General features: G+C 48.2%; 1 protein-coding gene across 1 annotated transcript in view; it reads left to right on the top strand.

The window, feature by feature from the left end:
* The window catches only part of LOC125943363 (uncharacterized), a 55,195-nt gene that overhangs the window by 5,942 nt on the left and 22,961 nt on the right, over positions 1-26,292 (top strand). The window contains exon 2 of the mRNA XM_049662637.1: positions 18,672-19,004. Within this exon, the coding sequence (XP_049518594.1) occupies positions 18,677-19,004 (328 nt within the window). The 5' untranslated portion in view covers positions 18,672-18,676. The remainder of the gene's footprint in view (positions 1-18,671; positions 19,005-26,292) is intronic.

The raw sequence follows: 26,292 nt of genomic DNA, 5'->3' as shown, positions 1-26,292 counted from the left end.
TATTTATTTATTTATAATACCTTAGAGGCCCAGTGAAGGACATTGAGTATGGGGGGTAACAGTTTCAATGGAACAAAAAAATTTTAGCATCAAAAAGAGGTAACGAAATAAGATTTACAAAAAGTACAGTAGAACATACAGTGTTATCACAGCGTATTCAGATTATCATGAAATGTTTCGCGGTTGGACATGGATGTGATGTGGTCTGGCAGATTGTTCCAATGTGCAACATCGCGAGGCAGTGATGATGCCTGTGTTCGACCATGCATGCGCATGAAACTGAGCGCGTTGTGAAGACGTCGTGACGTGCGTACAGGTGCATGAATTGGCAGACGGTGACATTCATAATAAATGCACCTGTGAAAGAGAAGAGCGATCATGCGGCGAGTTTCTAATGACTGAAGTGAAATGTCTTTTTTTTTATTCGGGTAATGCTAGAAAGATGATCGTACTTACGCGAGATGAATCTAGCTGCTCTATTCTGAACAGCTTCCAACATGCTCATAAGGTAATCTTGATATAGTGACCATGTGGATGAAGCAAATTCTAGTTGTGGCCGAACCTAGGTTAGGTATGCTAATTTCCGTACGTTATAAGGCGTATTACGCAAGTTTCTACTGAGATAACCGAGAGACTTAGAAGCTTTATAAGACATGGCTGCTTCATGCGTAGCGCAAGAAAGCTCAGGTGTAAGGCGGACGCAAAGATATTCGTAAGATGGAGTATTACTAATTATGGTATTATTAATCAAATAGTGAAACACCGAGTTAGTGCGTTTACGGCTAAACGAAATTAACTTCCATTTAGAGGCGTTAAGGGATCTCTCACACGTTTCACACCAAGTGAAAGTAACGTTAAGGTCATTTTTGAGAGTATAATGGTCATCGAAACATTTAATAGGGCAGTAGATGATGCAGTCGTCATGATAGGTTTTAGGGTAAGTCATTATTGTATATTAAAAAGAGTAATAGACCAAGGACCCTGCCTTGAGGAACACCGAAAGAGATGTCGCAAAGGTTAGATGAAACGTTATTCACTAGCGTAAATTGCTGACGCACAGACAGAAAGTTATGAAGCCAGGATAGTGTTAATGAATCTAATCAAAGGGCCGACAACTTGCAAATCAAACGGCAATGGGGCACAGTGTCGAAAGCTTTAGAGAAATCAAGAAAGAGGCAGTCAGTTTGGTCATTAGAATTCCTGTTGAAGTGAAGGCCAATCGGGAATTTATATAAACTCGTTGCTCGAATGACCCATTGAGCGAAATGCAGCTCCACTAATGTGAAACCTGGGGAGGTGAGAAGCATGCAGTGATGCACCGCTAATGGGCTCATACTGCCTTAAGCAACGGCTCATAACCCCGTAAACGCGGCCTCTCCATTACGACGACAGAAGTGAAATTCTACGCTGAAATGATGACCGGCAACGCATCCAGCTGTGGAAGAAGACGACGACGACGACCGCGGGAGCCGTGGCACGAGCGCGAGTTTGAACCGCTTGCTCAGCCCGAGCGTATAAGGTGCTTCGAGCGCCAGCACGAGCCGCTTGCTTACCGTGACTACGACGACGACGACGATTACGACAGGAGACGCCAACAGCCCGGCGAATATGGTGCTTCGCACCTAATAACTGTGTGTCACTCGAGCAGCCTTTCCTGAAACCATGCTGATTAGAAAAGAAAAAAGTTATTGGATTCTAGGTGAGAGTAGACATCAGAAGCTATGACATGCGCAAGTAATTTGCAAAATATGCATATTAGCGAAATAGGTCGGTAATTATCAGGTGAGTGCCTGTCACCAGATTTGAAAAGAGGAACGACCTTAGCGATCTTCCAGTCCTTGGGTAGTTCACCAGATGATAACGATTGGTTAAAAATGAGACACAGAATGCGACTAGAAAAATCTGCAGTATTCTTTAGCATTTTTGAGTTATCAATACGAGATGAAGTAGAAACTTTAAGACTGGTAATCATGTTAGATATTCCTTTGACAGAGACGATGAGTGGTGCGATGATGGCGAAGTTACGCTCTGGAACAAATGGCACATTGGAGCAATCTTCTTGTGTAAAAACAGATAAAAAATACGCATTGACAGCAACTTGACAATCTTCATCAGAAACCGGAGTCGTCAAGACCAAGTCCAAAATGTTAGTACTGTTGCGATGTCCGAGGTTCGAGTGGCCATGCAGGTTCCATGGATGGTGCCGTGCCAGTTACCGGGAGAAGGAGAGGTCCAGTGAAATCAGAAAACTGTTTTATATACACTGTGCATATTGGTATTTTACAAGAAGGGCTCCATGATGATTTGCATGTTCTAGCGTTTACATCTCCGAGCCTCAAAACACTCAAGTCCCACTTTTTTTAACACGAAGGTGTTTTATGCCGGGGTCCACCAAGACTTCACTGACGTATTTCCGTCACGGATATGACGTTCTTAAAATGTACACGAACATAATACAAAGAAAGAAACCAGAAGAAAAAGTTCCACAAACATGGAAAATTTGGAAATCGAACCCACGACCTCTCGGTCCGCGAGGATAGATCGCCGAGCGTTTAACCCATTGCGCCACAAACGCATTTGCAGAGAGCTACACAGACGCGCCTTATATATCTAACACTCCTCCGTGTACCCGCGCGCGTATTTACAATTGCTAGTAGGTACAGCGTTTGACCGCTGGCGCCACGCTGCGCCGCTCGCGCGTACCAAGTTTGTAGCCGCCGCCGTTGGAACGGAGAAGGCGTTGACGGAGAAAACGCTGGGCTGGTGGTGACTAGCCTGCTGTTGGGATCGGTGGTATTATAAACGCATCACTGTTTTGATGATCCAAATATAATCTCACTATCAGGGAGGGAGCAGTCTACCTGACTGGAGCAGTATTTTTTTATTTGGGGTGTTGCTACGCTGCGCTCCGCAACACCCCAACGACCGCCGCTTCGCGTCGGCGCCCGGTACCACGGCTGCCGCCGTGGCACCGGGGTTCAAACGACCACGCTGGCAAACAGAGAGGAAAAAAAGAAAAAGAAAAACGTGATATTAAGAATAAGAAATTCTAGCCCGGCCGGGATTCGAACCAGCGAACGCGCGAACCTAAAGCGAGCGCCGTAGCCACTCAGCCATACAGCCACGCTTCGAAGGGTTGCATTCATGCGAACCATATGATTGCGTTCGAGCGCCCTCGGCGAAAGAAACCACCTAGAAACGCGGTACGCGCGAGCGGCGCAGCGTGGCGCCAGCGGTCAAACGCTGTACCTACTAGCAAATGTAGTGTTGCTACCCGCGCTCTTGCTCGGGGCGGTGCCGCCGCCTACGAGCAGAAAAGAGAAGTACTGCATTATGACACTAACGCGCACCGACAGTGAACGCTTCGGTGGTCTCAGCACTACGACGCCTCGATGCCAGCATTCGAAGGGACGCTCGCATCAAAAAGCACTACCAACGCCACCTAGGTGGCGTTCACCGTACTCAGCACAGCGGAGCGTGGCCTCCGCAATTAGCTCTGAAAATGTTTCTGAAGTTGATCGCGGAGGCTGCAATTACGACGCGCTGTACGCGCTGATTTGACTCGGTGACGATTCAGTTACGTGCTTTGTCTTGCGCGTTGTATTAGTGTGTCAGTTACGTGCTTCGTCTTTCGCGTTGTGCTAGCGTGTGCAGCGTAGTGCAGCTTCCATATGCACCGACGGTGTTTCTCCGCTGTCTACTATTACGAGTGTGATTTCACCGACTACGAAAACTGCGGCATTAAGCGCCGTCGAAAGACAACGACGTCGGCGAGCTAACGTCGCGCAAGTGAGTTTAGTGCAGCGATGGACACGCCAGGGGGGAGCGGGAGGCCTTCGCGCCCAATGTGCAATAAACATTACACTACTTCTGTGAAGACACGTTTCACTTTCGTGTTCTATACCGATTCCTATATAAGAGGGATCAACCACATTTTTATCCCTTTCGTTTCGCTCTTTCACTCGACGAGAGAATGCACTTTGGTTCTTCTTAGCCAATGACCATCTTCGACCAGTTCGCCATATCCCGCCCATGATGTGTCCCCGTTCCACCGGGCTCCGCCTCCAATCTTGCCTGATCGCCCCGGCCCACAGGCAACGGTTGACACCTTGGGAACCAAACGTTGATGTGGTTCCCACGGGAATGCTTGACGCTGGCCCCTTGCAAGATTTAGTCGGCTCTCCGTAGTGGTCAGTGCGCGGAAGCTACCATTTCCAGGGAGGGTGGTGGCTGTTGTCTCGGAAGGGCGCTCCAGGTTGGCGCGTCACAGTCGGCGCCGGGCCTCGTCGTAGTTTGGCGGGCACTGATGCTTCACGAAACACACCAAGAGCAACGTTGCCGTTTTATCAACGCAAGAGGCCGATAACCCATTGCAGTCTGGGCACTAATTGCTCATACATCAGTCCCAGGTGACTGACTGACACTCCTCGGCCGCGAGCAATGACAAGCGTCAAGAGCACTTGATAGCGTCACGTCTGTCGATGAGGCCCCCTTTGTCCCGACCGCCAGACATAACAGTACCACGAGTGCATTGGTCAACAACTTGCGATACGTTGTAGCCAAGTGTTACATCGAGAAAATCTGCTGAGACACGACACGTGGTAAGCGGACCAATTAATGGGAGGATAATAGAAATAACCAAAAATATATATACCGTCGGTAGTATATGGTTGTGTAGCGCGCGCTAAGTTATCATATAATTCCCTAGTGAATGAATAATCGGCACCTGGTGGGCAATAACATGATCCTAGAAGTAATTTAGCAGAAGATGTAACGCATGCAGCCCAAGTTACTTCTCTCTTAGGATTTGTATCAATTAGAAAGAATGAGACTGCCTTCTTGGCTGCTATTAACACGCCTCCTCTTTTTTTCGACCCGGTCACGTCACTACACGTTATAGTTACTCTTATTTTGGAAAACTTCTTCGTTTGTTACGTCGGAATAGAGCCAGGTCTGCGTGAGAATTAATATATCAGGGTCGCTGTTATCTAAGTAAGAACACAACTCATTCCTCTTGGGCAGTAGACTTCGAGTGTTAATCACGGTGACATTACCTCACTCTGCTTACGCTTGCGCGTGTTAGCCTCAGGCTATCTTGTGGACTGTACTACTACGTTGCTTGAAATGTCAAAAACATACGTTTTAGCATAAATGCGAAGCTTATCCCCGTATAGCCTGAATGGTTTATTCTGCGCTTCTGCGTACTCAAGAAGCTTTTGACGCGCTTGTCGCGTTGTCAACAGAAAATCTTCGCGTATGTAAAAAGAAGATCCCTTGAGCTTGCGTGCATTTCACAAAATCTGTCTTAATCCCTGAAAAAAAAAAGCAAACTTGGCGATGATAGGCCTTCGTTTTTCTTTGTTGAACCTGCCCAGCCTGTGTACAGGCTCTAATTGCGGGCTTGTTATGGGAATGTCGACGTTATCAGAACAGAACTTCAGAATTTTTTTTTCTGAAGTGGCCCAATCTTCATTGGGTCGCCTTCTAGAACAAAAAACAGATGAGGTTGGACCGACGCATCCTATTCTCAGCGTCAATAAAATTAAATTATGGGGTTTTACGTGCCAAAACCACTATTTGATTATGAGGCAAGCCGTAGTGGGGACGCCGGATTAATTTGGACCACTTGGGGTTCTTTAACGTGCACCTAAATCTAAGTACACGCGTGTTTTCTGCATTTCACCCCCATATAAATGCGGCCGCTGTGGCCGGGATTCGATTCCGCGACCTTGTGCTTAGCAGCCCAACACCATAACAACGAATCAACTACAGCGGGTTTTAACACCGAAGCTGTTTAAGCCAGCCGTAATTTGTGGTGCGTGCCAAGAAACTGCCGCACCGTAGCCATGGCAACCCGGAGAAGAAGGAGGAGACCTCGCCAGCTCCCTGCCTTCCCGACCCCCGCCTCTCTTTTCTCTGCGGCGCGTTGAACCAGGAGAAAAAAAATTACTCCATCTTCCGCTAAAGGGAACCATGTGTGGATGCGAAGCAGCGGGGAGATGGTTAGCTTGAGCGGGAGATGGTTTCGCGGCCGAGCGCTCATCGCGGCGCGGCACAGGAGAGAGAATGAGGCGCGCGCGCTCCGTCATTTTCATACCGCGGAGCTACCGTGGCGCCACCAGCGGAGTATGTAGCTGTCGCACCACCTGTCGAGCGCGCTGCTCCGGATTCCTAGAGGAGAGAAAGGGGGGAACGAAGGAGAGAGAGGTGGAGGGGATGCGCATGCGCTGTGGGGGTGTGGCACGCGGGCGCCGCTCCGTAGAGTATTCCTAGAGGAGAGAAAGGGGGGAGCATAGGAGCGGAGAGAAAGGGGGAGGGGACGCGCATGCGCTGTGGCGGTGTGGGACGCGGAACAACAGACAGAGCCGCCGGCAAGAAATGCTTGGCATTTAAAAGTTGGCCGATTGATAACGAGCGGCTAGCCTCCAACGTGTTCGGCGTCGGCAAGCAACAGCGTTCTTGGCACTGGGCACACCTTGGTTAGCCTGCCTGCATTTGTGGCATACCAGGAACGCTGTCGCTCGTAGGCGCCGACGCGTCCAGCGCTAGTCACGTGAAATGTCGCGAAAGGGAAGGTACTTCCCGATACCTTCCTACATGCTTAGTTAAGTTAAACCAAGTTAAGACCTAGCAGCAGCGATGTTAATACTTAACGATAGCAGCCAGTAAGACTTGAGGATCGACAGTTTCGCTGTGCCTAAGCTTTGCACAATGGAGTGTACACTTGCCCGTTTTTTTTTTTTTAACACGAAAGTGTTTTATGCCGGGGTCCACCAAGACTTCACTGACGTATTTCCGTCACGGAAATACGTCATACGGAAATACGGAATGACGTTCTTACAATGTACACGAACATAATACAAAGAAAGAAACCAGAAGAAAAAGTTCCACAAACATGCAAAATTTGGAAATCGAACCCACGACCTCTCGGTCCGCGACGATAGATCGCCGAGCGTTTAACCCATTGCGCCACAAACGCATTTGCAGAGAGCTACACAGACGCGCCTTATATATCTAACACTCATCCGTGTACCCGCGCTCTTGCTCGGGGCGGTGCCACCGCCTACGAGCACAAAAGAGAAGTACTGCATTATGACACTAACGCGCACCGACAGTGAACGCTTCGGTGGTCTCAGCACTACGACGCCTCGATGCCAGCATTCGAAGGGACGCTGGCATCAAGAAGCACTACCAACGCCACCTAGGTGGCGTTCACCGTACTCAGCACAGCGGAGCGTGGCCTCCGCAATTAGCTCTGAAAATGTTTCTGAAGTTGATCGCGGAGGCTGCAATTACGACGCGCTGTACGCGCTGATTTGACTCGGTGACGATTCAGTTACGTGCTTTGTCTTGCGCGTTGTATTAGTGTGTCAGTTACGTGCTTCGTCTTTCGCGTTGTGCTAGCGTGTGCAGCGTAGTGCAGCTTCCATATGCACGACGGTTGCTCATGGTCATCGACGTTGGTAGTCGTGATGGAGGAGACGTGCCACCAGGCGTCAGCGTGGGTGCATCAACGCCTAAGGGCGCTTTAGCCACAAAACACCAATAGACATTATATATCAATGTGCAATAAACATTACACTACTTCTGTGAAGACACGTTTCACTTTCGTGTTCTATACCGATTCCTATATAAGAGGGATCAACCACATTTTTTTTTTTTTTTACGGCATCATCGCATCAATTCGTAATTGTCGACAGCTAGTTCGTCACATCACGTAAAGCATCCACAGCCCCGGAACGTGTGGTCGCAGGTAGAGAAGCGTCCACTTCAAGCGAAATCAGCTTTGTACTCACCTGTTTAATTTCATTGCCAGCCGCTTTCAACCTGTCGGACACAACACGAAGGGCGTCGGAATCAGCACCAGCCCCGTCTGCAAAACATGCCACAATGGCTTTCTCTAGAATTTCTACTTTACGCTTGAGTTACTTTATTTCGATTTCAGCGGTAGCAGGTTCGCAAAGTACAACCTCATAGCTTGCTTTGAAGTCACGCATTTCTTCAAGGACATGGTCAAATGCGTCGCCTTCTGACTTATTCATAAGGCCTAGATTTGACTCTACATCACCCGCAAGCATTAATAAAAGGTCACACATGGCACCACGTACACCGGACGCGCAACATGACCAACGCTCCAATATATCTACAAGCACTGAAAGGCACGACACCGCAAGGAGGCAACGGTTACTACTTTGTGCACAAGAAACATTACTCAATTAACTGACCCGAAAGAGCCGTAAGCGTTGCATCTTCCCCGCGGTGTCGAGCCCAAACTTGAAAGCTTCAGACTGGCGTTTATATCTAGTGCTGCGCAGTCCGACTGCAGTGGTGGTAGATCTATATATGTTGACAGATGAAAAGGTTATTTGCATCCAAGGCTGGAATTCCCAGTGTCATCGATCGCCAATCCGGAGTCTGGGAGGCAAACCAAGACGAGCACTCCGGTGCGCTTAACACAATGAATGAATGAATGAACAACTTTATTTGTCAGGATTAATATCCTGCAGGATCTGCGGGGGTGGGAGGCGACAGAGGCATCTACTCGTGGTAGAGTCCCGTCACCTCCACGGCCCAGCGCAGGACGTCGTCCTGCAGACCAGGCTCGGAGCTGCCTAGGGCAGCCCCCCACAGCTTCACAATCTTAAGGCGGGGGGTGGTCGGGGCATTCTAGAAGTATGTAGTTATAGTTAGCATAAGGTGTTGCGCAACGATAGCAGCCGGGATCGGGGTATAGTTTATTCAGCAGTGACGGAGTAGTGATGGCGTGTGTCTCCATAAGATTTCCAATTCCCTCGAGCGGGGACGAGTGAGAGGGGGTAAAGTGCGTCGAGATGACGTGTAGTGCTGGCAGATGTCGTGATATGTAATGAGTCTATCACGCGAGGCGCCGGCCGCAGCCTCCCCTTGTGTTGTCTGTGTCCGGTTCGTGAAACCTCGGACACAAGCATGGGCAGCTTCGTTGCCTGGCAGGCCCTCGTGTGCAGGAGCCCAAACGAGTGTAACATCTGATTGAACTACTGATCTGCGTGCGATGATTCCAGCCAGTCTGCTCATACACCCGGCTCCATAGTCGTACACGGTTATTTTAGAATCGCTGATGGCAGTGGCGGCTGAGGGGATAGTGAGAGCCCCGCTATGGCTGCCTCTTCTGCCTCCTCTGAGAAAGGGGTGCATATAGAGGCCGCAGCCACCAGCTGGCCTTGTGGAAATTACTGCCGTGATAGCGAATTTATTGGGGTTTGAGGGGTACTCTGCGGCGTCTACGTATAGTGTGCCGGGTAGTTTATCGTAGTCGCGGTGCAGCGCTCGCACACGAGCCGCTCTCCGCATGTGGTTATAGTGTGGGTGCATGTTCCGGGGAAGCCGTGGTACATACAATTTCGCTCGGAGCTCACTCCGCAGAGGATTTTTGCGTGTAGCTTGGAAGGGAGGGTTAATATCAGGGCTGTCAAGTATGCATCTTCCGGTAGTAGATTTTGCGAGTCTGTAATACTGGGCATTGAGGTGGTTTTCAATTAACTCTGAAACTGTGTTATGTGCCCCCGTGGCAAGAAATTGTTCCGTAGATGTTCTCATGGGTAACCCCAGGGGAAGTTTGTGAACCTTGCGGATAAGTGTATTAATTTCCTTCTCCTCCCGTTTAGTGACAGTGAGGTAGGGCACAGTATACGCTATGTGAGGGATTACGAAAGCTTGAACGAGTTGGAGAAATTCTCCTTCTCGCAGGCCCCCTCTCTTGTTTGATGCTCTGCCAATTAGTCTAATTGTCTGATCAACAGATTGCCTAAGCCTCTGAATTATAGCTGTGTTTTGCCTATTTTTCTGTCAAATTTGTGTTTTTTGTCTTTGAGTTTGCTGTAAACATTGACAATTGATATGGTAGGAATTTTGTGAGATTGTGGAAGAATTTCAATAAAGTCGCGTTCTATGTCAACCCCGTCAAATTTGGCATGTGTTACTGTGAGGTGTCGTTGTGTAAGGAATGCCGTGTACGACCCTGCAGCGGAGCGATGCGACTGGTGAGTATTATACCCCGGTAGTTTCACTGCACAGTGAACTTCTTGTAATGCTATTACCGCCGGTGGGGTTGGGCTACATAGTGTTGGCAATTAGTTTTTTTTTTCTTTTGGTACCCCCGGCCAGTGGTGTAGCCAGAAATTTTGGTTCGGGCGAGGGGGGGGGGGGGGGGGGGGGCTCAAGTTGCAGCGCGGCCTCCTCCTTATAGAAGTTGTCGAGGGATCAAATACATGAATAATAACTGCATTGCCATTGCCCATACCATTGTGTATGAGATGCTGCACACGAATTATTGAACGCTACGCACTGTCAAGACAAGTAAAATATGTATTTTTACATAAAAGAATATATTCGTATGTTCGAAAGATTGTGGCAGAAATAACTGATATCAATTCTTCAGCGTTTTTTTTTTGTCTATTTAGTAAGTAAAGAAAATATCACCACAACTTTAGAACTATATCAGTTCGAAACCAGCAAAGCAGTGCATGCAGCTGATATGAAAAACGTAAAGGCCATAAAATGAACAAGTTGAGGACAAATATGTTGATCAATCTTTGTCATTCAACAACCTCGTTTTACATATGCAACGGCCAGGGAAAAACCTCAATGACGCTGTCCTTTGTTGCAATGGATAGCGCAGGAGCAGCTGTTACCGGTCGTATATTGTGAGTAATTGCATGGAAATTATAGTCGCAACAGAGAGTACATATAAAAAGCAGAAGTTCCGCAAAATATACATTAGAAATGTGAAGATAGAATGGAATATACAAATGCGAAGATAAACGGCAAGAAAGTGTCGCTGGAAACCAAGTTGACTGCTTGTATACACAAAACCTCGCAACAAGATATTTAAATATACGTATAAGTCTGCAATAAATCTACGTATCTAAGGAAACGTCACTGAATATAATGCGTCAAACAAGTTAAATAAACACGTTGCGCAGTCACAGATAGTAAACTTCACGCATACGAGTATAAAGACAGACGATCCAGGCAAGAACAAAACTGTGATCGCATAAATCGTGATATACATTGGGCCATGCTGCGGTCGCGACAGCACCATGTGGCTAGAATAATAGAAAAAGAATGCAGAAATTAATACGAAAATGCGTATTTTACCTGCCTGCACAGCGGCAACAATTATTCTGCACCCAAAATTAAAGAAGGGTATTGCTTCGTTTCAAAAAAGAAGTAAAAGCATGTAGCTAAAAAGGAAAGAAAAGAACAAAGGAAAAGCACAGATGATGCGGCAAGTTGATTTATAGAACATCCGATTGCGTTTTTGGGAAACACCGCGTGGGCCGGGCTTTCAATGAGCAAGGTCGGTCAAAATTGGTTATTGATGTCCTCGTAATTTTTGTATTCGCATGATAATTTTGATCATCATGCTAACTGTTACAATAAACGGTGAAAATTTCTGTGGTTTGAAAAGCTAATGAACAGTAATACGTTTTCATAATTACGAGCTTATATAGGAACGTGAAGGAACAGATATTTTTACATGCATTGATTTTTGCTGCTTCGCTATCTCAACGATAAACTTCACTCGGCGGGAAAGTTTAGCAAAACGTTCAATAACTTCGGACAAGTTGATGGCGATGTCTCTGGGCGTATAGAAGCGCCAGCATAAACTTGCGTTCCTCAGACATTGTTGAGCGCAAGTAGTTTTATTGCGATAGCAATTATATGGACACACCAAAGCGGATTTCTGCCGTCGTCGTCGCCGTCTCCGTGAGGTTCCGTATGACGTCAACGGTGATGAAATCGTCGCCGCGCTTCGGACGCTGTATGTGCGAGTGAAAGGGGGCGAGGGACGCGCGCTTTCACGGGTTGCGAACGCACGTCGGAAAGCCAAGGCGCGTTCAGCGCCGTGCTCCCTGAAGGGCTGCAGAATTAAGCGTCTCTTTCCTCCTTTACAATCACCATATATATAGAGAGCAAACGAGACTTCTTCCGTCACGTGAAAGGCCGTGGGGGGACGGGAGGGAGGGAGGGGAGGCGTCGTTTATCTGCGGCACCAAATGCGTATTTACATAAAAACGTTGCGAGGTGAGAAGGTGGGTAAGATTTCCGACGCTGCTCGACGAGTGTCCCATGCATTCTGATCTCGTCGAAAACCTCCGAGCCGCCCCCAGAGGCACCAGCAACAGTCACCAACGCCGAGATTTCCGACGCTGCTCGACGAGTGTCCCATTCTGATCACCTCGAAAACCTCCGAGCCGCCCCCAGAGGCACCAGCAACAGTCACCAACGCCGCGCGCGTTCAGTGCGAACGCGGGCAAAACGCCGACGGCCTCGACAACACTTCTGTGCGTTGCTGGTGCTGCTGGATGTCCAAGTTTATACACCTGATAAAACTACTATCCTTACTCCGTATAGCTCCCTACTAATTTGCTATTGCCTGTCGGGTGAAACTGCGACAACTTTTTTTTTTTAACACGAAAGTGTTTTATGCCGGGGTCCACCAAGACTTCACTGACGTATTTCCGTCACGGAAATACGTCATAGAACATAATACAAAGAAAGAAACCAGAAGAAAAAGTTCCACAAACATGCAAAATTTGGAAATCGAACCCACGACCTCTCGGTCCGCGACGATAGATCGCCGAGCGTTTAACCCATTGCGCCACAAACGCATTTGCAGAGAGCTACACAGACGCGCTTTATATATCTAACACTCCTCCGTGTACCCGCGCTCTTGCTCGGGGCGGTGCCGCCGCCTACGAGCAGAAAAGAGAAGTACTGCATTAGACAGTTTTAGCAGAGCGTTCACGCCCCGCTCCGCTCAGACCGTCGTGTCCTAACGATTCGCGCAGAGCCGCTCAGCGGAACGCAAGCGGGAACGCTAATGCGCGTGCGCACAACGCTTATATCGGCAGCGGAACGAAGAACGCTGCCCACGGTCCGCTACGAAGCTATTTGAGCGGAGCGTTAGGCTGCGTCTACTGGTTGATTTGTCGTTTTACAGCCACGCTGAGCGCGCGTGGCTGGCGTCTCTGGCAGACGCGCTTGTCAAACAAGCCAAATCAACGCAGTTCCTGCAGCCAACGGTGTGCGTGAAATGTTAGCGGAGCGGAGCGTAAGCAACGCTCTGCTAAAACTGTCTATTATGACACTAACGCGCACCGACAGTGAACGCTTCGGTGGTCTCAGCACTACGACGCCTCGATGCCAGCATTCGAAGGGACGCTGGCATCAAGAAGCACTACCAACGCTACCAAGCTAGGTGGCGTTCACCGTACTCAGCACAGCGGAGCGTGGCCTCCGCAATTAGCTCTGAAAATGTTTCTGAAGTTGATCGCGGAGGCTGCAATTACGACGCGCTGTACGCGCTGATTTGACTCGGTGACGATTCAGTTACGTGCTTTGTCTTGCGCGTTGTATTAGTGTGTCAGTTACGCGCTTCGTCTTTCGCGTTGTGCTAGCGTGTGCAGCGTAGTGCAGCTTCCATATGCACGACGGTTGCTCATGGTCATCGACGTTGGTAGTCGTGATGGAGGAGACGTGCCACCAGGCGTCAGCGTGGGTGCATCAACGCCTAAGGGCGCTTTAGCCACAAAACACCAATAGACATTATATATCAATGTGCAATAAACATTACACTACTTCTGTGAAGACACGTTTCACTTTCGTGTTCTATACCGATTCCTATATAAGAGGGATCAACCCATTTTTTTTTTTAGTAATCTCACGTTTGAAAATCTCTTTGCGCTGGCAGTAGCACTGGAAGGGTGACTAGAATCTGCAGCAGTTTGTACACATGTACATGTAACCTGCAGTCTCAATGAGAGAGGGCATCTATTCCTGTGCTAAAACTTAAAAACACTTCTTCGATATCGTTGACATCCTTGTTTAGGTACCTTGCACAAACAGTAAGCTGTCCGACTCCAGCAATATTCGTCGTTTCGACAGCAAGTACGCAGAAGCAGCCTGCAGTGTTCACTTTTGCATCTTGGCTTCCTTTGATAATTTCACCACAAATTTCTATAATTCGGTTTTGTACATCTGGTTTAAATACGAGGCATTACTGGGGCAACTTTCCAATTGGTTCTTCAGATATGTATCTTCACAATCAGCTCGCATGCGAAGAAGCGCTCAGGAAATACCAGTATTTTCAGCGGGGGGCTTTGCTTAAATCCATAGGACCAGTATTGCTATCGCAACGGAAAGCCAGACCTTACCGCCCGCAAAAAAGAACTATCTCAAATTTAGTAGGCCGTTAACTTTCTTCTGTTTGCTCTTATTTTACTTTGCCTGCCCTGGTCCAGCTGATCGATCACATTGGGCGCGTTTCCTGAAAATGTTTGGAGATAATTATCAGCTGCTAGCTGACAGTCACGATGATATTTAGTATTTTCGTGTGTGTGGAAGATTGCGAGCGTGTGCTTCCATTTCTGGAACGGCTTGGACACGAGGGCTCCAGTGCGCGCATGTTGGCCCAAGTTTATAAGAACATTAACCCCATAAAATTCCAGAATTGAAAATCTTTTAAAGCACGCCGTTGGAAATGTCTGTGCACCTTTCGCGTCGAAAGTTTATGAGAACTTTATACCCATAAAGTTTCGTAATTGCAATCCATGCGCTCCGTAGAATCCGCGGCCGCTGCGAGATGCCGCAACGCGCCCGCTCGCTATCGAAAAGCCGTTGAAAGTTTGTGCTCGGATGGGGCTCCTTGCGTTACATGACTCCAGGTGCAAGGGCGTTGCTACGAAATCCAGCATGAGTTCGCAATGTTCGTGCCGAAATGTCTTTTCGAGCGTGAAAAAGACATTGTAGACAAAATCCAGAATGATTCCCGGCGTCGGTGGTAGTTTTGGTTGGCGGTGCATGCCAGCACGAAAAAACTTCGGGGGGGGGGGGGGGGGGGTGGCTGAAGCCCCATCAGCCCCCCCACCCCTGGCTACGCCCCTGCCCCGGGCAGTTACATTGCCAGATAATTAAATCTTTGCTTGTATTTGTTTTGGACATTAGTCAGTGTTGAAATGAGGGGGATGATCGTAGGAACTGATGTTTTTGAGATTGTCAATTTTGCTCTCAATATTGGTCATGCGAGTCTCGAGGTGTGTAATGCGCGTCTCTAGAGCAAGAAATCTCTGACCAGTTTTGGTGTCAAGATCTGTGATGCTGTCGTTGAGATCAATGTAGGCGTCTGCGTCTAAGAGGATTTCGGCCTCGTCGGAGCTCCTGCGCTTGGCGGGCGGAGGTCATGCCGTATTTCGAGGGGGAGGCGCCACCACAGGGCTCGCCTGCGTATTGTTAGAAACTTCCACGTCTTCTGATGAATTGGACGTACTAGGGATAGGGGTGTTAAGCGATTGGATTTGAGCTTCGATCTGAGCTATTTTGGCTCTTTACGTCGCGTTTTCTTGAGCTAGTGAGAAAAATTTATTGGTGTTTGTCAGGTTGGGAGGGAAGTTGGGAAGTGAGGAGCCGCGAGAAGCTACTCCAGCCCAGCTCACCTGGTTTTGCGCTGATCCTGATGGTGAGGTTGATGGTGTCAGTAGCGCCGGCCAGTGTTCTTTCCATTTCAGAGGTGGTGGCGGCTCCTTGCCTGATTTCTTGGTATCGGATTTCTTCTTCTTTGGAGGAGGAGGGGTCCTCTTGTAGCGCTGCGGGCACTGCTCCGAGCCCGTGGCGTGGTGTCCCGCACAGACCACACATTGCAGGCACGGTTCGCGTCGGGGCTAACCTCCCCGCACTTCTCACAAGTTGGAACGCACATCCGGCCGATGTCCGATTTGCGTGCACTTGACGTAGGCCTTCTGTCGAAAAGGAGTGCAGCGGAGCCAGCAGTGGGCGTATTGGACGTAGAACGGCACCTTCTTACCGAGGAAAGTCACCAATATTGTTTCGATCTTGCCCATTCGGCGGGCGTGGAGCACCGCGGGTTCCGGGTTAGCTTGTCCAAGATGAGGCAAGATTTCGGCTTCCTTAATGTCAACGGGTAAACTGAAAATTCCTTTACACGAGTCTTGCGGAGAGGTGGGGTGCACCACCACCTCGTGGGTCTTGCCAGCGATGGTGAGGTTTTTGACGCGAAGGTATAGGCGTTAATGCGGTCTATACTGGTAGAGGTGATCAATAAAGTGTTATTTAGGGTATTTACCCGAGCACTGTCGATGCCTTCTGCAAGTTTGACAGCCTCTTGCATCATACTCTTGAGGTAGATTGGAATGTATTTTGAGCAATCTAGGCCGCCGCGTATCCGTACCACGGCGGTGTAGGAGTCATCCGGTGGCAGTCGCTGCCTGGGCCACGCCATCTTCCCAGGTCGTCTCGGCTGCGATGATAGTGCGATTGCGTTGGAGGGCTTGCTGGCACGGAATAAATGTTGTTCGCGCCAGCGCGCCATCTCCTCCGCCGTGAGCTCTTCTCCTTCAACTTCAATATCAGCTGCCATCGCCGCCTTGGCGCCGAACGCTGCCGCCGACATGGCGGAGCGGCCGCCGAGGCTTAAGCTTGGCGACGCAGAAAGTAGTGAATAAAACAATTTCAGTACTTCCGAATGGTCGGATGTCTTGCTCAGTGGGTGTCGATCACTGTTTGGAATGTCCTTGCCAAAAATGGAAGGTCCAGCACCGCATAAACCAGGATAAATTGAAACCTATGCAGAGCTCGAGAGCGATGCGTCCGCTCCATGCGAACGCCGAGCAGTGTCCGCTTAACACAAGAAATCTCGATTGACCCGAAGGCGTATTCCCTTTGACGGCCGGTGAAGGAATCCATTGCGCAGTGATTGGTTTGGAACAAGGTACGGGCATCCGAAGTAAGCCAGAAGGAACCCAGCATACCGCAGCCCAGGTAACCTGAAAGAGCCGTAAGCGTTGCATCTTTCGCGCGTCACAATACACAGAGTAAGTGACGCGCCTGGTGGGGAGTCGTGCGCCGCATGTGCCAGAGCGCTAAGACATGAACATGGGGACTCATGTTGTGTACGGAGAAACTTTGTTTGTTGTGATATTACAACATAGGCCGGAGTATGCAGATCATAATTGTGAGCGAATCTTATTGCAATCATTCATGATGTCACATATGATATGGACTCACACGAATTGAAATTCCCGAAGTCAGTTCAACAGCGTAAAATTTGTTTTTATTGCGATAGCAATTATATGGACACTTCAACTGGATTTCTGCCGTCAGCGTCGCCATCTCCGTGGGGTTCCGTATAGATTCCAAGGGCGATAACATCGTCGCCGCACGCCGTATGAGCGAGCGAAAGCGCGTGGGGGACGCGCGCGCTATCACGGAGAGCGAACGCACGGCCGAAAGCAAACGCGACCGTCGCGCGAAAGGCCGTGGGGGTATGGGAGGAAGGGAGGCGGGGCGACGCTGTACTCCGGCACCAAAGGCGTATCTTGCAATCGGGCGTAAGGGGAACTTGCCACTCAATCTCCCACGCGGAAGCGAGAAAGCGGGAAGGCAGCGCGGGAGGGAGGGGGGGGGGGCGCAGCTTCTACTCTGCCAACAACTCCGTTCGTACTTTGCCCGGCTGTGGCCGTAGCCCGCACGGTCTCTTATCTCCTATGTTTGGTGTGAAAGGAATGCTTACTATGTCGTTGATATAAAGTATAAAAAGTAAGGGGCAAAGTATCGATCCTTGAGGAACCCCATACTTAATTACGCCCAAATCAGATTTAAAATTATGAAGCTGTACATATTGTTTCCTGGCCCAAAGATAGCTTTTCATTAGATCAAGCGCAATCTCGCGTATTCCATACATTTGTAGCTTCCTAATTAATATGTCATGCTTTATCGAATCAAAAGCCTTACAGCTTTTGATTTTATCGAATCAAAACCCTTACGGCTATTTATGCAGCCAATAAAGCTACTATCCCTACTCCGAATAGCTCTCTACTAATTTGCTGTCGCAATTGATGCTTCGCCTTTCGGGCGAAACTGCGACTTTTTTCTTCTTTCTTTTCGGAAATATGTCGCCAAGTTTTCTAGCAGTTCTATTAGTTAGGGTTGCTTTCTGTTTAAAGAAACGAATACATTTCTTTAGCTCTATGGTATGTTCGACACCCAATGGAAATAATTAGGGTTTACGGAAGCCAACTTGAGGCGGGCGCACAGATACACGCTCTGAAACTCGCGCGCCCATACGGTACCACACATTGGTGCTGGTAGATCAGGAAATGCGAATGTATACTGTGGACATAGAAACGAGCTCTCTTGATTTGAATATATCACATCGATATTTATCTCCGCAAATCTCTGTACATAGTAGACGTATGTTTGGTGAAATCCGTGAGCTATAATCTCCGATTTAGATTAATTAATTTTCACAGCTTTCTTTTTCTGTAACTTCAGAAGGTCTTCTTTTCTGTATTTGCTAATTTGGGAGCTTGTCATAAACGCTGCTAATGCGGGAATTGGACCGAATTCTCGCTGAAACAATCCAGGCTGCGTTTTCTATGGTGTTCTCCTGGGGGCGATGCATGGACGAGCTTTTGCTGAAATTAGGTTAGGGCTGTTTTAAACACACATTCTTTAAGTCCCCCCTCCATGGGACCCGAAAGTGACCCCACTATCGGCTATAAATAAGTGAATATAAAGCACTCCCTATCAATTTTCTCTCCGCCTACCAATTCATCGAGCTCGCGCGACAGCAATAAGAGCAACTTGCAGTGTCACGTGATGTATACCTGCAGGCAGCATGGTGGTGCATCAGACGGGCCTGGTGCTTTGGCGGACCCTATACGTGCAGGCGCTGCGTCGCCACTGGCTTGCCACGCTGCTCGAGCTGCTGCTCGTGACGCTGTGCTTCATCCAGCTGCGGGACCACACGCGCCCCAAGGCCGCAAACGATGGTCGGCCTGGTTTCAATCCACCGGTCGCGTACGCGCCCCGACCACTGGCAGAGATTGTGGCCGAAGGCGCGCCCATCGGCGGCCCTACCGTCTGCTACGGGCCCAGCACCGAGTTTGCGGAGCGGCTCATGGACGCCGCCTACCCGAGGCGAGAGCAAGGCGCTCTAGAGAAAGGTATGTCCCCGGGTTCCTGCACGAGGCCTTCCTGCGCCGTCAGCTACCTCTGAAGATAAACCATTGAATAAACGAAAATGCCGATAAAAAGTGTTGCTGAAGGTTAGTATAAATTGTGAAACAGCCGCTGTGCTTGCCCAACTTTTCTGTTTTCCGTTCAGTAATTCTTCTAGCGTTATGTTCGTACGTATCCATCAATAATACAAACTATAATTAAATTGTCGCTATAATCAAGTGTCAACTCACCACATGCTAAATGTTTCATTATAAAACGCACATTTACGCAAACCTTATTGTGTAGTTTGATTTGTGCGGTACAGAAACATGACTATTATAGCCATGTGACAGGCTTGCTACCGAGGTGCTCACTTTGACCTCAACGGCAATTTCAACAGCGAAGCTGTTCTACCTAACCGTAAAAAGTGCCGCCTGCTGCCGCAAAACCTCGCCGAGCTATGACGTCACTACATTGCCTAGCAACCACCTCGCGGAGCAGCGTGTGCGTCGCCTCCTCCGCGTGCCGTGCACATGTTGCCTTGACATGGGATGTTAAGGAGAGGGAAGGAGAGTATGCTCGTGAGAGGGAAAGAGAAAATGAGAGCGAGATAGAAATAAATAAAAATGTCACAGTTTCGCCCTAAGGGCGAAGCAATGAATGCGATAGCAACACAGCAATGTCATGCGAAGTAAGGTGAGCGGCTTTGGTAGCAATATGAATTGTAGTAAACATGAGCTGATTAAGTAAGCAGGTGTGCTGCGGCGTAAGTAGACCGACATGAAGAGACACTCGATGACCACGAGAAGGCGCGTGTCAAACGGTGGTGTTGATGAGAAGCGCTTCCCGTGGGCAGCGCGTGCGAAGGGACACACCTGTAGTGCTGCACTGCCGATCCGGGCAGCATTACATGTGTAGCGTGGGTTGGAAAATGTGGCCCGACTATTACTTACTGAATGAACAAGCGTAGTGTGAGCGCGCACAAACAAGAATAGATCACACTGAATGACTGCAGACAACGACTGTCAAAACGCTGGCAGCAAGCGCATATACGCCGCAGCGGGCGAAGGTACGTGCGGTCTATCGCTTCAACGGAAACTGAGCGGCGAATGCACGGCGCATAAAGGTCATAGCCGTGTGGAGATAAGCGACGGTGCGAGCGAGCGACGAGCGCGGTTGTTGGCAGAGTAGGAGTGCGCCCCCCCCCCCCCCCGCTTCCTTGTTTGCGCGTGGGAGATTGAGTGCGTTCGCTCTCTGTGATAGCGCGCGTCCCCGCACGCTTCCGCTCGGGCATACGGCGCGCGGCGCAGATTTTATCTATAGGGAACCTCACGGCGACGGCGACGCCGACGGCAGAAATCCGGTTGAAGTGTCCATATATTTGCTATCGCAATAAAACAAAAATGCAGAATTATAGCAAAAGTGGTATTATTTATTTATTATTTTATTTTATTTTACAATGCTGCAGGCCCTCCTCGGGCCCATGCAGGAGTGGTTACAAAATGAGATACAGTACAAAAAAAAGGAGAAAAAGAGACAAGTGAAACCATTGTATCCAAACAAAGAACATAAGCACGCACAAAAGGGAACATACTCAATAAATACACACACTTTGCTTAAAGGAGCGGTTCGCGTACAAGCAGGAAAAGCAACGTTTTACGATAAGTATGCAGCCACAAGAGGCTGCATATGGAATACAGATAACATCAGTCACTTTATTACCACTCGAATTGCAAATTCTGAATACTGTCAATAAATGCATTGACAGATGAGCAGCCTCAGAGGGTAGCATGTTCCAATGGGAAATGGCGTGTGGGAATAAAGAGTACTTGTGAGTGTTGTTATGACTCGGATGGGGCCGTATTGATTTATTATGATTATTTCGGGCGGAAAGTCTGAATGGTGCTTGAATGTATATTGCTTGTGGCATATGATAGCAACCGTGATAAACTAAGTATAGAAATTTTAACCTAGAAATCATTCTACGTTGAGCTAGTGGTTGAATGTTAGCCTTGACGCGCAGGTTCGCAGTGCTTGCTTGACGCGAATATTGCGAATATATGAATCTTAATGCTAATTTCTGTATGCGTTCTAGCTTGTCGGTTAAATACTTCTGGTGCGGAGCCCAAATTGAGTCAGCATATTCTAAAGCGGGTCTGATGAGGGTTCTGTATGCATTTAATTTAACACTGGGAGGTGTGTTTCTGAGTTTTCTTCTCAAGAAATGCAGCTTACCTAGCGCCTTGTTATATATGTTATTTATATGAGGTTCCCAATTTAATTTCGTTGTAAGAGTGACCCCAAGATATGTGGGGTCACTCTGGTATGGGCGTTAAAGGCAAGAAAAAAAGGTAATACGTGGCAGAGGTGTGCGCAAGGTGAGATTTGAAAGTGGGCTGTCAGTAACTGCTTAAATTTTATTGCGATAGCAATTATATGGACACTTCAACCGGATTTCTGCCGTCGGCGTCGCCGTCGCCGTCGCCGTGAGGTTCCGTATAGATAAAATCTTCGCCGCGCGCCGTATGCCCCAGCGGAAGCGTGCGGGGACGCGCGCTATCACGGAGAGCGAACGCACTCAATCTCCCACGCGCAAGCAAGGAAGCGGAAAGCCAGTGCCGGAGGGAGCAGGGGGGGGGGGGGGGGTGCGATTGCTGCCAGCGTTTTGACAGTCGTTGGCTGCAGTCATTCAGTGTGATCTATTCATGTTTGTTTGTGCGCACTCACACCACGCTTGTTCATTCAGTTAGTAATAGTCGGGCCACATTTTCCAACGCACGCTACACATGCAATGCTGCCCAGATCAGCAGTGCAGCACTACAGGTGTGTCCCTTCGCACGCGCTGCCCACGGTAAGCGCTTCTCATCAACACCACCGTTTCACACGCGCCTTCTCGTGGTCATCGAGTCTCTCTTCATGTCGGTCTACTTACGCCGCAGCACACCTGCTTACTTAATCAGCTCATGTTTACTACAATTCATATTGCTACCAAGGCCGCTCACCTTACTTCGTATGACATTGCTGTGTTGCTATCGCATTCATTGCTTCGCCCTTAGGGCGAAACTGTGACATTTTTTTGGTCATTTCGCTCGTTAACCATTGATTGTGGCTGCTCGTTCCAGTGCTCTATTGTGATGGGCAGAAAAGGTTTATAAATACGGCAGTAGTTCCATGAAGACGCTGTACACTTACGCTGAAACCACGTTGGTTAGGAAAAAAGAGTGAGTGTTTGTCTGGATGGGAAGCTACGTGGGAGTGTGTAATATGTTCAAAGTGTTTACAAACTATGCACGTCAGAGAAATGGGGTGACAATTCTATGGATCAGAAGGGCTACGTGATTTGTATATCGGAACGACATGGCTGATCTTCTAGTCTCTGGGAATCGAGCAGCTAGCAATGAATTGATGAAAATAATTAGCAATATGGCAAATGAAATTGATTTGATTCCTTTTAGGTGCTTAACAGGTACGTTATCGGGGCCAGGAGTATATGAAATTTTCAAGTGAGTGAGTGAGTGAGTGAGTGAGTGAGTGAGTGAGTGAAATAACTTTATTTCGGTCCAGAGAAGACGCAAGTCATCGATAAGCTTTGCAATACCTTCTGCGGTAATTGTTATGGGTGGCACCTGCGTGAGATTGAGGGCAGGTAAGGGAGGTAATACTTGGTCAGGTTCCCGAGGGAAAACCGACCAAAAATAATAATGCAATAAACAATTAAATTTGGGTGCTTACCTGCAAAACCACGATCTGATCATGAAGCACGCCATAGTGGCGTGACTCTGGAATAATTTAGACCACCAGGGGTTCTTGAACGTGCACCTATGTAGACGGGTGTTTTCAATTTCGTTCACATCGAAATATGTCCGCCCAGGCCGGGATATGATCCCGCGACATCGCGCTCAGCCGCCCAACAGCAATAAGAATTCGTGGCATCGCTGCATCGATGAACGGGGACTTCAGAATCATCTTAGTTGAGTAGGGCGATGTGTTGTGAAGGAGCAGTTATTTTTTACTATACACCGAAACTTTCGCCGGCTATCCCGAAGGATATTCAAGAGATCCTGGAGGAAAAATGTACGCTTAGTTTGTTGTAAAAGACAGGTGTATTTACACAAAGTCTTGAAGTAATTTTCCGACTTTTGTGAAGAATTTACTTTTTTGGGCTTCTCGGAAAACACGTTTCTTTTTCATAGAAAGTTTACACAACGTGTTCGAAAACCGGGGCTTATCGGAATTCCCGCGAATGCCTACGTAAGGCACGTATTTTTTCATCAGTGATAGGATCTATTTGTACGATGGCCACTTCTGTTCAAAGCTTCTTGATTTGGCTAGCCTACACAGTAAATTTTTTGTACTCCCAAAACGGTGTAAATTGGACACCCTTTTAAATAGGTGCTTTTCGGCACACACTACAACAAGGCTACTTATGTAAAAAAAGAGAACTGTAGGGTCCTGTGAAAACATCCCAACCATGGGGTGCCGCCTACACCCTCCATTTATTTTTCGTGATTTAACACCCACTGTGAAGGGTGCCAAGATAGGTGTACAGTCCCGATTCCAGGTATGTGAGACCTATGGCATATTAATTACAGTTGTCTGAACTTGAATAATTTTGAAGTTGTAATATAGTTACATAATTATATGTGTGTATGCATACATATAAACGAATTTAAGATAACTATTTCATATATATGAGCCGTGCTATCAAAAGTGTGGTAACTCAGGACTGCAACAATAGACATCAATAGTCTCATTCATCCGAGGTGTACCACTATTTTATCGAGGTATAAATTATATGGACACTCCAAACGCATTTCTGCCGTCGTCGTGAGGTTCCGTATAAAGTCCAAGGGCGATAAAATCGACGCCGCGCACCGTATTCTGTATGTGCGAGTGAAAGCGTGCGAGGGTGAGCCGGCAATCGCGGCTCTATCTCGCGCATGCAAGAGGGCGGGAAGGAAGTTCGCCGTCTTCCAGTCGCACGCAACGCTCCGGAGGGCGGGTATGTCCGCCCCCGACCGCGAGCGCCCGCCGTGCTCCAAGGCTCCAGGGGGAGGGAGGGGGAAGCCCGTGTACTACGCCGTGCGCTTCTGCATGGGCGGCTGTATCTTGAAAGCCATTTGCTGCAGGGGCAGAGTCCTTCCTCCCTGAGCTGTGTTTTCGCGGCTTAGTTCACGTTGATGCGAGCGGCGGGACGAAGGTCAATTCGCTCACTGCTGCTGCCGCGCTTACTGACTACAGCGTTTTCACAGCGAGTTTCTGCGGTCATCGAGGGAGATGCGTTCATGTTTTCCTGTGCGTGCCTGACACCATGCTTATTAATTTAGTTAGTATGCCTATGTTTACATGCTTATACGGCCGATAAAACTACTATCCTTGTTAGGGCACGTTGCCGGGATAGTTTTTAGATTCATAATAGACATGGACCAGCGCAACACGACAGGGACCAAGAATAAGAAGACACATACACAGCGCTAACTTTCAACTAAAAGTTTTATTTGATCGCACGCTTTATTTATACAATGACATCGGATGACAGTCTTTACTTCGTATAGCTGTCCGCTAGTTTGCTATCACAATCGATTCTTCGTCTTTTGGGCGAAACTGCAACCTTTTTTTAAAATCTGGTTCAAGTTATTTAACTCGAACACAGAATAATATATATATATATATATATATATTGTTCAAGCATCCCTGCATGGTTCAAAATCTTCAAGTGGACATTCAGATTGCACACGACATGGGTGTTTTGGCGGCATGAGGCGGATCACCATGTCAGGTGTACAGGTGGTGTTACCCGTCATATACATTCAAAGTGAGATAACTTATATACAATATAATACACACATACATATACACATTCTTGTTACTCAGGACCCAAGCACATCTTTTATAAGATAGAGCTATTTATGCATTAAGCTTTACTCAAGGCATGCAAAAGAAACCACTGCTGTATTTGTAAAAAAATGCAAAGCGCAACTAATTTGCAAAGTATGTAAATGAGACATACATGTATGTTTTGATTTCAAAGCAAAATGCGAATAAACGTTTGTGTTTTATATAAAGACAGTCATAAAATGCAAACCTCATTTGCAAAGTATCACAGCAGTTAATAGAAGATGGCGATTGATCACAGTAATTCATAGGGATCACAGTATATTTTACTGCGGTGTAGTATATTGTCACGGTAACGCGTGGAGGTTAGAAGACAAAGAGGTGGTGTGGAACGCGCACGTGAATTGGGCGGCTCATGTGCTACTCCCTTCATGTGCTTTCATCTATCATCACCAGTAAATAAACCCACACCTTCGTAACAATTTGGTGGGGACGCTGGGTACATCACCCTGGACGACCACCCAGATCTATCGATTTTGCGATGGAGCAGACGCTTGGCTGGCTTGCCACCACAGGCAGTGGACAAGGAAGATTCGGTAGAAGGCACCATCGATGGTGAGTCCCAAGACTATCGCGCAGGCCAGGCTGGCTACGGAACACCGGAGCGACATCCAAGCAACCTTTCGGGGAAGCTGGATGAAGACGTGGAAGACTGGTTGAAGCAAAGAGTGAGACGCCACAACCGCTGGAGTACTACAAAGCAGCTCGAGAACCTGGTATTTTTTTTTTCTCGCCGGGACCGCACTTCTCTGGTTTGATAACCATAAGAGCGTGTAGACACCCTGGGACGATTTCGTTGACGAATTAAAGAAATGATTTGGTGACTCGATATCTAAAAAGAAGAAGGCTGAGCAGTCGCTTTCACGCAGGGCTCAATTACCTGGCGAGACATGCACAACTTACATTGAGGCTGTTTTGAAATTATGCGGAATAGTGAGTGCGACAATGTCTGATGAGGATAAAGTGGGGCATCTCCTGAAAGGAATCGCGGAAGATGTTTACAATTTTCTGATAACAAGACAAGACCTCAGAACCCCTTCCGACCTAAGGCAGCACTGTCGGACATTTGACGCCCTTAAAATGCGGAGAATTTTACCAAAATTTGGGCGCTTAGACAAATGTCACCACCGTTGAAAGCTTTACCATCCCATCTCATTACGACACCTCCTCGGTAATACGGCAAATAGTCAAAGAAGAGCTTGCTCTGCTTCGAGTTGCCGACCCAGCTCAATAGTGTCATCAATGCGCGTTTGATCACAGGCATCTTGGTCTCGCCAGAGTTAACCGGAACCTCGTGTGACCTATACCGAGCGGTTTGAAAGCAGGAACATGCGCCCTCTCGGAAATCAGGGACGTAGGCCACTCCCACCCCAAAGATTTCCATCTCGGGCTCTATCT

The sequence above is a fragment of the Dermacentor silvarum genome, chromosome 2 (genome assembly GCF_013339745.2).
Source record: "Dermacentor silvarum isolate Dsil-2018 chromosome 2, BIME_Dsil_1.4, whole genome shotgun sequence".
Lineage (NCBI taxonomy): Eukaryota > Metazoa > Arthropoda > Arachnida > Ixodida > Ixodidae > Dermacentor > Dermacentor silvarum.
This window is presented reverse-complemented; position numbering and strand designations above follow the sequence as displayed.